Raw genomic sequence first — 13,570 nt, 5'->3', positions numbered from 1 at the left:
ACCAAGAGGCCTTTTTGTACTCTGGGGCACCATGGAATCATGGAGACCATTGTGACACTGAGGGGACCCATGGGATCATGGAGACCATTGTGATGCTATGAGGGCCCATGGAATAAGCAAAGCATTGTGACACTGTGAGGCTTCATGGAACCAGTGAGACCATGGTGACCCTGGGGGTCCCCAAAGAACCAAGAGGACCATTGTGATGCTGTGGGGCCTCATGAAACCAAGAGGCCTTTGTGGCACTGCAGGGCTGCATGGAACCAAAGCTCCAGGGTGACACAGAGGGGCCTCCTGTCATCAATGGTTCACTGTGACACTGTAGAGCCAAAGGAGACCATTGTGACACTGCAAACCCCCAGGGTCCAAAGGTCCATTGTGATATTGCAGGGCTTATGGAACAGAGGAGTCCCGTGACATTGTGGGGCCGGTGGAACCAAGGAGACCATTGTGACACTGCAAGGCCTCATGGAATCATTGGGACCATAGTGACACTTCAGGTCCTTGTGGAATCGTTGGGACCATTGTGATACTTTGGGGCCTTCTGAAACCTAGGGGCCACTGTGACGTTGTGGGACCCTATCAAACCTAGGGACCAGTGTCACACTGCAGGTATTCTTGTAATCAACAGGCCATTGTGACATTGTGGGGCCCCACAAAACCAAGAGGACAGAGAGCCTATCTGACTGGTTTGGTCTCCCATGGACTGCCTGATTGGTCCAGCTGACCATTGCATGTTGAGGGTCTCTTCTCATCTGCTGCTGAAACACTGGGGCTCCATGCTTTCCTTCCCAATGGAAAAGAACTGTCCTTCTCTGCCAGGCACCCATGGCCAGATTTGGGATTTCACCTCCAAATTTTCCTTATATCCAAGGATAGTTCCAATAAGAATATTGCCAGGACAAGTCTGGCTGGAAATGGTTTCACAAGGGTCAGGTCTCACCCGTCCCTAAAACCCTGGGGAAGGCTCCATGCTCACCTTCCTATGGAAAAGAACTTTCCTATTTCTGCAGGTGCCCATGGTTGAGATTATGGTTCCACCTCCAAAATTCCTCAAATCCAAAGACTGCTCCCAGACAAAATCTGCCATTCCTGACAAGTCTGGCTGGCCTTGGACTAGTGAGGCTCTCACCTGCCTTCCAAACACTGGGGCTCTCTGCATTCCTTCCTATGGAAAAAAGCTGCCCTTCTTGTCCAGGTGCCCATGGCCAGAATTGGCATTTCATCTCCAACATTCCCTGTTGTGAGAGACTGGAGGAAATTCTTGGCTCAAAACATTTCATGTGTGGGGGAGGAAGGAGCAGGTCCGGCCTTGCCCTGCCCTGGAAGCCCAGCCCTGCCCTGCCCTGGAACCCCAATCCCCCCAGAGCCTCTATCCCAGCCCAGCAGTGGCTGCCAGTCCCTGGCACAGCACAGGCAATGCTCCACAGCCACCTCTGCAGCCCCCAGCCCAGCTCCTGAGGGACCAAATGAGCCCAAGCCCCACCTGGGGGAAGGGCCCAGGAAGACCAAGGGGTATTGAAGGCTGACCACAAGGCAAGCACACATCTTGACCCTGCATCCTCTTGGAATTTCCATCGGAACACTGCTGGAATCCAGGAGTAGGTAGCTGTGTGTGTGCGCCTCTCTGTCTCTTTTTTGTCTTTTATCTCTTTCTGTGTCTTCTTCTGTTTCTGTGCTCCTGCAAATTTTGATTAACATTCCATTGAACAGGCTTAGAGTTTGTGAAGTTGAATGGGCCAAGTCAATGCTTTGAGAAGTGTTTTTTGTTGACTGAGTATCTGTCGTAGTTTGACATGAGAAGAATTTTAAAAAGTAATACAAAACTTTTTGTGTCACTGACAATCTGTTAAACCACTAAGATTCTGAACACGCCTCTGTGAAACACAAATGTTAAAGATGAAAAAACCCAGGAACATCCTCTTTCTTTCCAGTCAACAAAGAAGCAGCGTCCCTGGCCCCAGCCCCCATCTCAACCAAACCAAACCAAACCAAACCAAACCAAACCAAACCAAACCAAACCAAACCCCAACAACTCCCAACAGGAAAACAAAAGAGGCTACAAAACCCCAACCAGAACAAAGCCAGCCACAGCTATTAAAATCTCACCATCAAGTCCCCTCCCCCCAACACAACTAAAACCAAAACCCCTACAATCTACAACCCACACAAAATAACCCTACAACTAAAACACAAAAAACCCTAAAACCAACCATAAAACCAATCCTAACACAACCCAACCACAACTTCCACCACACGTTGCCAGCAGGTCAGGTGTTTACTCTTTCAATACTTCAATCCTCCCATGAGTAAAAGAAAAAAAACAAAATACAAGCCTGTAAAAAACTAATATAAAACCATCAAAGTAAGTAAAGAAGAGATTAAATCCTAAAAAAATGAATAAAAAATACTTTACTCTTAAAACTAAAATCCTCTTGTAAACTATAAAGAAAAAACTCTTTTTCTTTATAACACAAAATAATATTTTTTAAAATTCAAATGATTATCAAAGAAAAACCTCCATACTAAAATAAACAAATGTTAAAAATACTTTAATTTCATAAAATGCTTAAATAGGGAAAAAAAAGTAATCCAGGATCTCCAAGACAAGATGTCTATTCCCAGAAAAAAAAAAAATTTTAAAAGTAAATAATAAAAACTTATACCTTTAAATAACTCATCTTTAAAACAATACCTCATAAGTCAACATGGCCCAACAGCAAGCTGTGAAAAAGCTTGTAGCAAAAAAAACAACTTCACAAAAACAAAGTTCCCAGACAGGTGTTATCCATGGCAAAATTAAGAGCCACAAAAAAGTATATTTTTTCCTTTTGTAAAATATCTCCAACACCTTAACAAGAAAAACTTCTCTCCCTAAGTAAACTAAAGAAAAACAATTCTATAAATAGTAAACTAACTAGAAATTTCAAGTTTACATTCTTTACATTGTCAGTAAAAAGAAAAAGTTGTAAAGAAAAAAAAGTGTTCTAAATAAATTATTTAATTCTTACTACATTTTTTCTTTATAAATTTATTTTAAATAAATTTTTCTATATACCCTTTTAAAATCTTAGGCCTACTTTACTATTCTCATATTACAATCTCAGAATAAAATAAATAGATAAATAATTACTGACACTAAAACCCCCCATACTCATCAATCCATTAATTAAGAAATCTCAATAATAGAAAAATCTTAAATTGACAAACCAAAACCACTACAATGTCATAATAAATCTTTTGCCAAAGTTTCTCTGATTTTCTGAACTTCCCAGGGAAGGCTGTTTGGTTGTTTTGAGCTCCTAGAATCTCTTGTACTGGTATTTACTCAGTGCACCTAACTCAGAGGACACAAACAATTCTAATTCCTTTTAAATATCTCCTTGAGAGAATTATTTTAGGGATGTGAGTCAGGGCTTGTGTGTGCTGCTTGGCCCAGCCCAGGCAGGGCTTTCCCAGCCACATTCCACACTCCATTGCCCAGCTGGAGCCGCTGGTGCCTCTGAGTTGTGCTGCCCCAGCCCCAGGGACGCTCTCCTTGTCTGCCCATTCCCCCACGGTCTCTGGGCAGGGATGGCCTCAGTGGGGGCTGCTGACATCCTCAGCAACTTGGAGGCTGCTGCTGAATTTCACTGCTCCAGAGGCTTGTTCAGCCTTCAGCTCTTCAGTGCAGGAATTCAGTGTCCCAGGGCCCATGAACATTCAGAGCACCTGAACAAGCCAAGCCTCTGGGAATCATTTGATTTAATTTTCAAATCCTTTGTGGTTAAATAGATTTCAGTAGTGCATTGAAACTGAATACATGATATTTAAAAAGACAGCGAGACAAGATTTTTTAGTTCCTGTTTAGATTTGTTTTCTTGTTAATTCAATCATATGTGCAATCTCCAATTGACACTGAATCCAAGCACCTCCTCATGCAGTTTGAATGGATATAAAAATCAAGACCCCTCATGGCTGACAATCAATCAGACTCTGTCCCTACCCCCACCCCACCATCTCCCCCATCCAAGCCCTGGCACTCAGAGCAGCCTTGTGCAAATCTGAGCTCCCTCCAGCCCAGGCTGCACCTGCAGCTTTCAGCTCCTTGGCTCCAACTCCCACCTGCTTTCCTTGGAGAAGGAGCTACCCGAGACACAGAGGGATGTTCATTTCTTGTCAGCCAGCAAAGCCAAGGGAAGGCACAGCTCCATCAAATGCAAAAGTCATTCTTCTCCCTGGATCTGCCCCTGATCCCCCCAGCCTGTTCTGTTTCCTTCATCCCTGCATTGCCAGGGACTCTCTGGGACAAGGCAGCTCTGCTCTGGGGATGGAGGGAGGTGCAAGTGCCACCACTGGAGTGGGAACCACAACTCATCAGGTTTGTGTCCTTTGGGGGTCAGGAACTGGTGAGACTCAGAGGCACAGAAAGTTTCTCTTCATGGCCAAAACACCATGGTTGAACAGGATACAATTTAATAAAAATCACACTCTTCCCTGAGCCATGTGCAATGTCCCAGCAGTGTTTGATGAGTCCACCATCCACAAGGGATTTCCATCCTAAAAGTAATTTCAAACAAAGGTGGGTCTGTGATTGATATAAACACAATTAAGTTCTTGTATCAGGATGCTCGTCCTGGAGTGTGAGCAAAACAGCTCCAACAATTCCTGATTTGCAAAGCTGTCAGTGGTGGATGGAGAAGGGAGGTCAGGCTGCTCTTGGTGCTGAGGAAATGCTGAAACCAGCCTGACTCATTTCATTTCCTCCCGTCCTGGCCTATCTCCCCTCTTTCCCCTCCCACCCATTGGCTTTTGTCTCCCACCAGGCCCCCGGTGAAGAGCCTGGCTCTGTGTTCTCCATCCCCTCCTTGCTGGCACTGCCAGGCTGGGATGAGGAGCCCCTCAGCCTTCCCTGCTCTGGGCTGCACAAGCCCAGCTCCCTCAGCCTCTGCTCACAGCCCAGGGGCTGCAGCCCCACCTTGGAGGCCCTTCCCAGACCCTGCTCCAGCTGCCAGACATCTTTCCTGCCCTGGGCAACCCAACCCAGGCCACAGTGACCTGGAGAATCCCCGTCCTTGATGTCCTGGTCACACAGCCCTGGCCCCTTGTCCCCATGTCAGGCTCTGGGGTGGATCCTGTGGAACATCCTTTGGTGGAGGCTGTGGCTCCAGGTGGGCCGGGGGGATCCCGGGGGACAGGGACCCCGCTGGGCATGGACAGCATTGGACTTGTTGGGAGAAACTGTGAGGGGGAGCTGGGGCAGAGTGACCAACCCAGTGACCTGACACAGCCCTGCTGGGATGGCACACAGCCCCTCTGGGATGTCACACAACCCCTCTGGGATGTCACAGCCTGCTCTGTGAGCTCACAGCCCATTCTCTAAGGTCACACAGCTGGCTCTGTGATGTCACAGAGATAGTCTATGATGCCATAGTTGATCAATGACCTCACATCCCCCACTCTGTGATGTCATATCCCACTCTGTGACCTCATGTTACCAGATGATCAATTGTCTACACCAGGTGAGCTGACACCTGGAGCTTGTTCTCCACATCCCCAGGCCTATGGAAACCACACAAGGCCCATTGTGTGAGAAGGGGAACTGGAAGTTCAGCAGCCTCAGTGTCCTGCCAGCTCAGCCAGGCCCACTGGAACATTGGGGTCCACGACCACCAGGGACCACCAGAGAGACCCCCCAGGAAAGAAGAACACATGGGTAAAGGGGAGGGGGAATATGTTAATGATTTTCGGGAAATGATTACCATATGTGTGTTTAGTCCAAGACAATCAATGAATATGTGAGCAAAATCCAGAAAATAAACAGAAACTTTCCTGTACTCAGCCTGCAGGGCTTTGGGAGGAGCTCTCCCCCGTGCATCCAGCTGAATAAAGAATGCGGCTTCTTAGTGGTGTTAAGGAGTTTTCTGTTTTACCGAATTTTTGGTAACACTCCCACTGCCAAGGAAAGCTCTGTCTGCTGCTGTTCACAGACCAAGAAGGGCTGGGTGCAGATGTGGGGCTCAGAGGCTGCCTGGGGCAGAGTGACCATGAAATAATCAAGTTTTCAATGTTCTGTGAAAGAAGGAGGGGCAGCAACAAAACTTCTACACTGGAATTAGGAAGGGCAGACTTTGGCCTATTTAGGATGCTGATTTGGAGAGTACCGAATCAGGTACTGATTATTTTAAGGGAAACAGCCCTTAAAAACAACGGGGTCCAGGAAGGATGGACACATTTCAAGAAAGTAATCTCAAGGGGGAAGGAGCAGCCTGTCCCAGTGTGGCAAAAGATGAGCTAGTGAGGCAAATTATTTTCCTGGCTGTCCATGGAGCTTTTCTGGGAACTCAGGGAAAAAAGGACCAGAAACTCAGGAAGTGTTTAAGGATGTCATTTGGTTAAGCAGAAACAAAAGGAAAGAGGTTAAAGCTCAATTAGAACTCAACCTGGAGGCTTCTGTAAAGAAATAAAAAATGTTTTTAAAAAAAAAATTATAAGAAAAGGAGGGAGAAGGAGAACTTCTACTCTTTTTTGGATACAGTGGAGAATATAGTAATTAAAGATAAGGAAAAGGATAAGGTAATTAGCATCTTGTGTCAATTTTCAATATTAGGGCAGGCTGTCCTCAGGACAAGTGTTCTCCTGAGCTGGTGGATGGGCACAGGGAGCAGAACAGCCCCCTGGAATCCAGGAGGAAGCAGCTGCTGACCTGCTGAGCCACTCAGATGCTCATAGGTGTGTGGGATCAGATGGGATCCATCCCAGGGGGATGAGGGAGCTGTGGATGAGCTCCCCAAGCTGCTCTCCATCATTTACCATCAGTCCTGGCTCAGCAGGGAGGGCCCAGAGCACTGGAGGTGCCAGTGTGAGCCCATGCCCAGGAAGGGCTGGAAGGAGGAGCTGGGGAACTCCAGGCCTGTCAGCCTGACCTGGGTGCCTGGCAAGGGTATGGAACAGATCACCCTGAGTGCCATCACAGGGCACCCACAGGATGGCCCAGGGATCAGAGCCAGCCAGCGTGGATTCAGGGGTGGCAGGTCCTGCCTGACCAACCTGGTCTCCTTTTATGCCCAGGTGACCCACCTGTGGATGTGGGAAAGGCTGTGGATGTTGTGTGCCTGGACTCCAGCAGAGCCTTTGACTCTGTCTCTGACAGCATTCCCTGGAAAAGCTGCAGCCCACGGCTTGGGCAGGTTCCCTCCTGGCTGGGAGATTTAAGAGCTGGCTGCAGGCTGGGCCCAGAGAGTGGTGGGGATGGTGCTGCACCCAGCTGGTGTCCAGGCACTGGTGCTGTCCCCAGGGATCTGTGCTGGGCCCAGTCCTGTTTAATATCTTCACTGATGATCTGGGTGAGGGGATCGAGTGCAGCATTCACAAATTGCAGATGGCACCAAGCTGGGTGTGAGTGTGGATCTGCTGGAGGGCAGGACAAGAAGACCCAGCCTTAAGCTGCACCAGGGGAGGCTCAGGCTGGACAATAGGAAGGAGTTCTTCACAGAAAGGGTGAGTGGGAACTGGAATGGGCTGGCCAGGGGGGAGGTGGCCGAGTCACTGTCCCTCTCCAGTGGCACTCAGTGGCATGGTCTGGGTGACAAGGCAGTATTAGGGCATTGGTTGGACTTGATGATCCCAAAGGTCTTTTCCAGCCTATTTGATTCTGTCATTCTCTGATGATTGGGACACTCTGGGGCCATTGTGACACTGCAGGGCCTCCTGGAACCAAGAGGACCATGGTGACACCGTGCACCCCCACAGAACCCGGGGTCCATGGTGGTGCTCTGGGGCCAAATGGAACCAGGGAGTGCCCCGTGACTCTCTGGGTCCTCGTGGAACCACAGAGGCCATTGTGACACTGCAGGGCCTCGTGTAACCAAGGGGTTTCACCATTTTGACACTGCAAAACCAAGGGGACCATTGGGAGACTGCAGGGCCCAGTGGAACCAAGGGGCTGTTCTGACACTGCGGGGCCTCATGGCACCAAGGGGACATTGTGACACTGCAGGATCCTGTGTAACCAAGGGCCCACTGTGACACGATGGGGCCTCAAGGGATCTGGAGTAATGCTGTGACACTGTGTGGCCTCGTGGAAACAAGGAGTCCATTGTGACACTGAGGGGACTTGTGGAACCACAGAGACCATGGTGACAGTGTGGGACCTCATGAGACCATGGGGCCATTGTGACACCCTGGGGCCCCATGGAACCAAGGGGCCACTGTGAAACTGCAGCACCAACGAGAACATTGTGACACTGTGAAGCCCCATGGAACCAAGGAGAACATTGTCACATTTTGGGGCCCCATGGAACCAAGGAGAGCATTATTGCTCTGCATGGTCTTATGGAACCAAGGAGACCAGTGTGACAGTGCAGGGCCTGCTGTAACCAAGAGGCCATTGTGACACTTAGGGGCCCCATGGAACCAAGGACATCTTTGCAGATGACACCAAGCTGGGTGCGAGCGTTGATCTGCTGGAGCATAGGAGTGGTCTGCACAGGAACCTTGACAGGCTGGATCCAGAGGATGAATCCAACAAGGTGACGTTTAACAAATCCAAGTGCCAGGCCCTGATATTTGGCCCCAGTGCTGCAGGCTGGGGACAGAGTGGCTGCAGAGCAGCCAGGCAGAAAGGGACCTGCAGGGACTGATGGACAGCAGGCTGGACATGAGGCAGCAGTGTGCCCAGGTGGCCAAGAAGGCCAATGGCTCCTGGCCTGGATCAGGAATGGTGTGGCCAGCAGGAGCAGAGCTGCTGGGCCAGCACGTATCTGCCCCAGCTCTGCACACAGACATTGCTGCTGCAGCTCCAGAGAAGGCAACACAAGGGCATCTCTGCAGAAAACTCTGCTGGGAGATCCTTTAGTTCATTTAAAGCCACCAAGAGCACAACCCCTCATTGACACAGTCTGTGGCCACAGGATCGGTGGAGAGAAACAAAATGAGAAATGGCACAAACAATAACATTTATTTGTAGATAATATGAAAAAAGTAAAAAAAAGAAAAAGAACTTCCAAAATGAAACCAACAAGTATGAAAGATAAATTTTATTACAAGTGATATGCAGAAATTGGCCAGCAGTTTAATGTTTCCGAAACCATCCAGTCATCAGTCTCCACACTTCTGCCTTGAGCTCCTGGTTCCTCAGGCTGTAGATGAGGGGGTTCAGGGCTGGAGGCACCACTGAGTACAGAACTGACAGGGCCAGATCCAGGGATGGGGAGGACATGGAGGGGGGCTTCAGGTGAGCAAAGATAATAGTGCTGATGAACAGAGAGACCACAGCCAGGTGAGGGAGACAGGTGGAAAAGGCTTTGTGCCGTCCCTGCTCAGAGGGGATCCTCAGCACAGCCCTGAAGATCTGCACATAGGAGAAAACAATGAACATGAAACAACCAAATGCTAAACAGGCACTAACACCAAGAAGCCCCAGTTCCCTGAGTTGGGATTTGGAGCAGGAGAGCTTGAGGATCTGTGGGATTTCACAGAAGAACTGGCCCAGGGCATTGCCATGGCACAGGGGCAGGGAAAATGTATTGGCTGTGTGCAGCAGTGAATAGAGAAAGGCACTGGCCCAGGCAGCTGCTGCCATGTGGGCACAAGCTCTGCTGCCCAGGAGGGTCCCGTAGTGCAGGGGTTTGCAGATGGACACGTAGCGGTCATAGGACATGATGGTCAGGAGGGAATACTCTGATCCAAGGAAGAAGAGAAAGAAAAAGAGCTGAGAAGCACATGCAGTGTAGGAGATGTTGCTGGTGTCCCAGAGGGAATTGTGCATGGCTTTGGGGACAGTGGTGCAGATGGAGCCCAGGTCGCTGAGGGCCAGGTTGAGCAGGAAGAAGAACATGGGCGTGTGCAGGTGGTGGCCGCAGGCTACGGCGCTGATGATGAGGCCGTTGCCCAGGAGGGCAGCCAGGGAGATGCCCAGCAAGAGGCAGAAGTGCAGGAGCTGCAGCTGCCGCGTGTCTGCCAATGCCAGCAGCAGGAAGTGCCTGATGGAGCTGCTGTTGGACATTTGCTGGGGCTGCACATGGGCACCTGTTCATGGAGAAAGGACAGTGACAAGTCAGGAGAGGCTGCTTTGGGCCAAACCTGGGCCATTCCCTGCAGACTGCCCCGCTGGGACTCACCCACCCTTGTTCCTGCTTTGGGAAAACCTTCACCCAGGTCCCTGCCTGAGCTCCAGTTGTGCTGGCTGAGTGTGCCAGGAGCAGCCAGGCCTGTGCGTGGGGGCTCTTGAGGAGCCATCCCTGCCCTGCTGCCCTGGGTTTGTGGCCATGTGGCAGAGGGACAAGGCTGGATATTCAAGATTTGTCAGGCGAATCACTTCTAATGCAGAAAGTCTTGGTAGCATCTGCACTCCTAAAGGAAAGTTCTAAAGGAAATAGATGGCATGAGTTGGTTTTAGGAATTGTTTTCCTACCCACACATCATTCCTGGCTCTCTGGGGTCACAAATCCCCAGCATTTCTGCTGCACTCAGAGTTTGCCACTGAGAGATGGGAGAGGCAAAGGATTCCCCGTGGCTCAGGGAAGGTGAGGGGCTGCATGGGCTTGTTCCCAATTGCCCTGGCTTTGCACCTTTGGCTGCAATCAGAGCCCAATCACACTCCCAGGTCACCCTGGGATAAACCAGACCCTGCCCAGAGCAGAGGGATCCCTGAAGGTCTCACCCTCTCTCAAGGTCTCTGGGCAAGGTCTCAGCACCCCCTTGTGCCAAGGACACTCACGGCTCCTGGGCAAACCCAGCAGCATTTCCTCAGCTGTGGCAGCTCTGCCCTTCCCTGTGGGACATCCAGGGAACTCCCAGAGGCTCTGGCACAGATTTGCACCCAGGAGGGCAGCTCAGAGCCTGGCAGGGCACAGCAAGGAGACCCCTGGCTGTGCCCATGATGGGATCTCAGGGAGGGGGCTCAGCTCATTCCCCTTTGCCATGGACTGCTTTGCCCACAGCCCCACAGGTGCCAGGGAAGCTTGGACACCCCATTCCCATGGACAGCCCTGCCTGGCAGGAATGCCAAGGGCAGTGCCTGACTCAGCTGCTGCAGATGCCAGAGCCTCCCTGAGAGCAGCAGATAACAGTGCCAATGTCAGGGCAGGGCAGAACCAAGAGCAGATGTTGTGGTGCTGTGCCTGAGAGGGCAGGGCAGAGACAGCCGGGCACTCAGGACAGTGCTCCCGTGCCCAGCTGTGCCCGGCACCTCCCACACACCAACAGTGCCCTCCTGCCCCAGCCCTGCTCTCTTCAGCCCCCTCTCCTTCCCTGAGCATCTCCCTGGGCCTGGACATTCCCTCCTGAGAGGAGCCTTGTCCCTGCCAGCGCTCACAGAGCCCATGCCAGCCTGTGTGCCCTGGCTGGGGCCCTACAGAAACCTGCCTGTGTGCAGGGCCCTGGCTGGGGCAGGCTCTGTGTGCAGCTGGGCAAGGGCAGCTCAGGAGAGCCCTGCTGGGCCCTGCAAAGGTGCTGCTGCTGTGCAGGGCTGAGGAGTGGCTGAGGGCCCTTTGGGAGGCTCCCAGCAGAGACACTGATCAACTTAATTTACAGTTCTGCAGTCCCTGTAAAAGTTCAAACATTCCTTTGATGATCCTGTGTGTCCCTTTCAACTCAGAATATTCTGTCATTCTGGGATTACAATTCCTGTTCTGCTTCTCTTATCCCCCTGCTGCCTATAATCCAAAGGAAAAAAAAAACCCTTGCAACAGTGTTAGAACAGTAAAGTAAAAACCAGACATTAATTGGAAGCTTCCAGGTGTCCCAATGGGGATGGGGCACACTCGGTCCCTGATTTCAACAATTTATTAAGGTTGATTAATTAGGATATTTAACAGGAACATCCAATAGGAGATTCAGTTGCCCTGGTTACAGGGCCATTGTGTTACACACCCCCTGCTCAACCTGTTGGAATAGGTCCAAAGGCTTCTTTGCCAAAAATTTTTGTTATGACTGCTCACATTCTGGTCAATTAAAAAAATGGTTTTGTTCCTGATAATAAGGTTCTCTTCCTGATAATAAGACAGTATTTCAGGAAGGTATTTAGACAGTGAGCTTATTGTTCTAAAATCTAAGAGAAAGGTTAGGAAACGTACTAGAGTTAATTATTATAATTATATAAGTATGTAATATTAGTTTATTATAGTTAATTAGGAATTTAGTAGTGTTAAGTAAGGATTGTAGATTTATAACTATATAATAGTAAGTTACAGAGTTATGAATATATGAAAAATGTGTAAAATGCAAAAATCTTTTTGTCATCACCCCAACTTTCCCATCCTTCTCCAAGAACGAAATTGAAAACACTCTCAGGAAAGCTCCTGATCTTTCCAGCAATCCCAGGCTTACCTTCTTTGGGAAGTGCCCTCTGCAGCTGTGCCCAGGCTGGTCTGGAGCTGGGAGCAGCCCTGCCCCACCCAGCCCCTCTCAGCAGCAGCCCCTGCCCTGCTCAGGGCGGCTCCTTCCCCCCAGAGCTTCTGCCCAGCGCTGGGAGCAGCTGCCAGGGCTGGCTGAGAGCTGTCCCTGGCAGGCAGCAGAGTCCCTGGCCCAGCACAGCGCCCTGGGCTGCAGGACCCTGCTCTGCAGGACAGCCCTGGGCACCCCTGGCTGCAGCCCCGGCTGCTCAGCCCTGCAGCAGAGCCTGGCAACAGGAGCTGCCTTGGGCTGTGCCTGGGCTGGGGCAGCAGGGAAAGCCAGCCCTGCCCTAGGGCCACAGCCCTGCCCTGGAGCAGCCCTGAGAGTCCTCCTGAAAGGTCCTAAAAGCTCTGGGCTGTGCCAGCTCCAGGAGATCCCTGCAGGAACTGCGGTTTCTCTTCCCACAGCCAGGGAATGACTGCATCAAACCTGGGATGATTTCTGCTCTAGTGAGCCCTGAGTGAGCTCTGCTCTGTGCTCCCAGCCCTGGCTGAGTTTAACCCCTCTGTGCCTCTGTGCTGTGCCCGGGCTGGCTGCAGGCAGTGCCCCAGCCCTGCTGGGCTGTGCACAGGAGCTGCTCCTGCCCAGAGCTGTCTCTCTGCAGCGCTGCCCTTGCCAGGAGCCGCCTCTGTGCCAGGAGCCTCTCTGCAGGTTTTTCAAAGGATTTCAGGTTTTTCTTTTGTCTTGGAGTCTCTGAGAGGTTTGTGCAATCATGGCCTCCAATTATCTGCTGTAATTAATCCCTGGAGAGGCTTTGTCAGTAACAACACTCAGTGGGGCTCATTAATACTTCAAGGTACTTCAGTTTTTTAAGGTACTTGGTGTTTCCCTTTTGACACAGACTCTGTGAGAGGTTTGTGCAATCATGGCCCCAATTATCTGCTTTAATGAGTCCCTGGAGAGCTTTGTACTGACACTCAGTGGGGCTCATTAATGCCTTGAGATACTCAAGGTTTTTAAGGTACTTTGGATTTTTCTTTCCACACCGAGTCTCTGAGAGGTTTTTCAGCCATCCTGGCCTCCAATTCTGTCCTCCAAGGACTCCATGAGGAGCCTGTGTTGGGGATGGACCGCAGTGGGACCCATGCATGCCTTGAGACACTTTGAGGGAAACTTGGATGCTCAATATGAGTGTGTAGCAAGCTTCGTTTATTGAAGAGAGCATCAAACTTTTATGCACAACAAGCAATAAGCA

General features: G+C 50.5%; 1 protein-coding gene across 1 annotated transcript; it reads right to left on the bottom strand.

Annotated features, from left to right (window-relative positions):
- Positions 1–9,052: 9,052 nt before the first annotated feature.
- Positions 9,053–10,032, bottom strand: LOC143692762 (olfactory receptor 14J1-like). Its single transcript, XM_077173002.1, has one exon. It carries the CDS (start codon positions 9,983–9,985, stop codon positions 9,053–9,055), a length of 933 nt encoding a protein of 310 aa, XP_077029117.1. The 5' UTR covers positions 9,986–10,032.
- Positions 10,033–13,570: the final 3,538 nt, after the last annotated feature.

This window comes from Agelaius phoeniceus, assembly GCF_051311805.1.
Source record: "Agelaius phoeniceus isolate bAgePho1 chromosome W unlocalized genomic scaffold, bAgePho1.hap1 SUPER_W_unloc_2, whole genome shotgun sequence".
Classification (NCBI taxonomy): Eukaryota; Metazoa; Chordata; class Aves; order Passeriformes; family Icteridae; genus Agelaius; species Agelaius phoeniceus.
The sequence above is the reverse complement of the archived record's forward strand: the minus strand, read 5'-3'. Positions and strand labels throughout refer to the sequence as shown.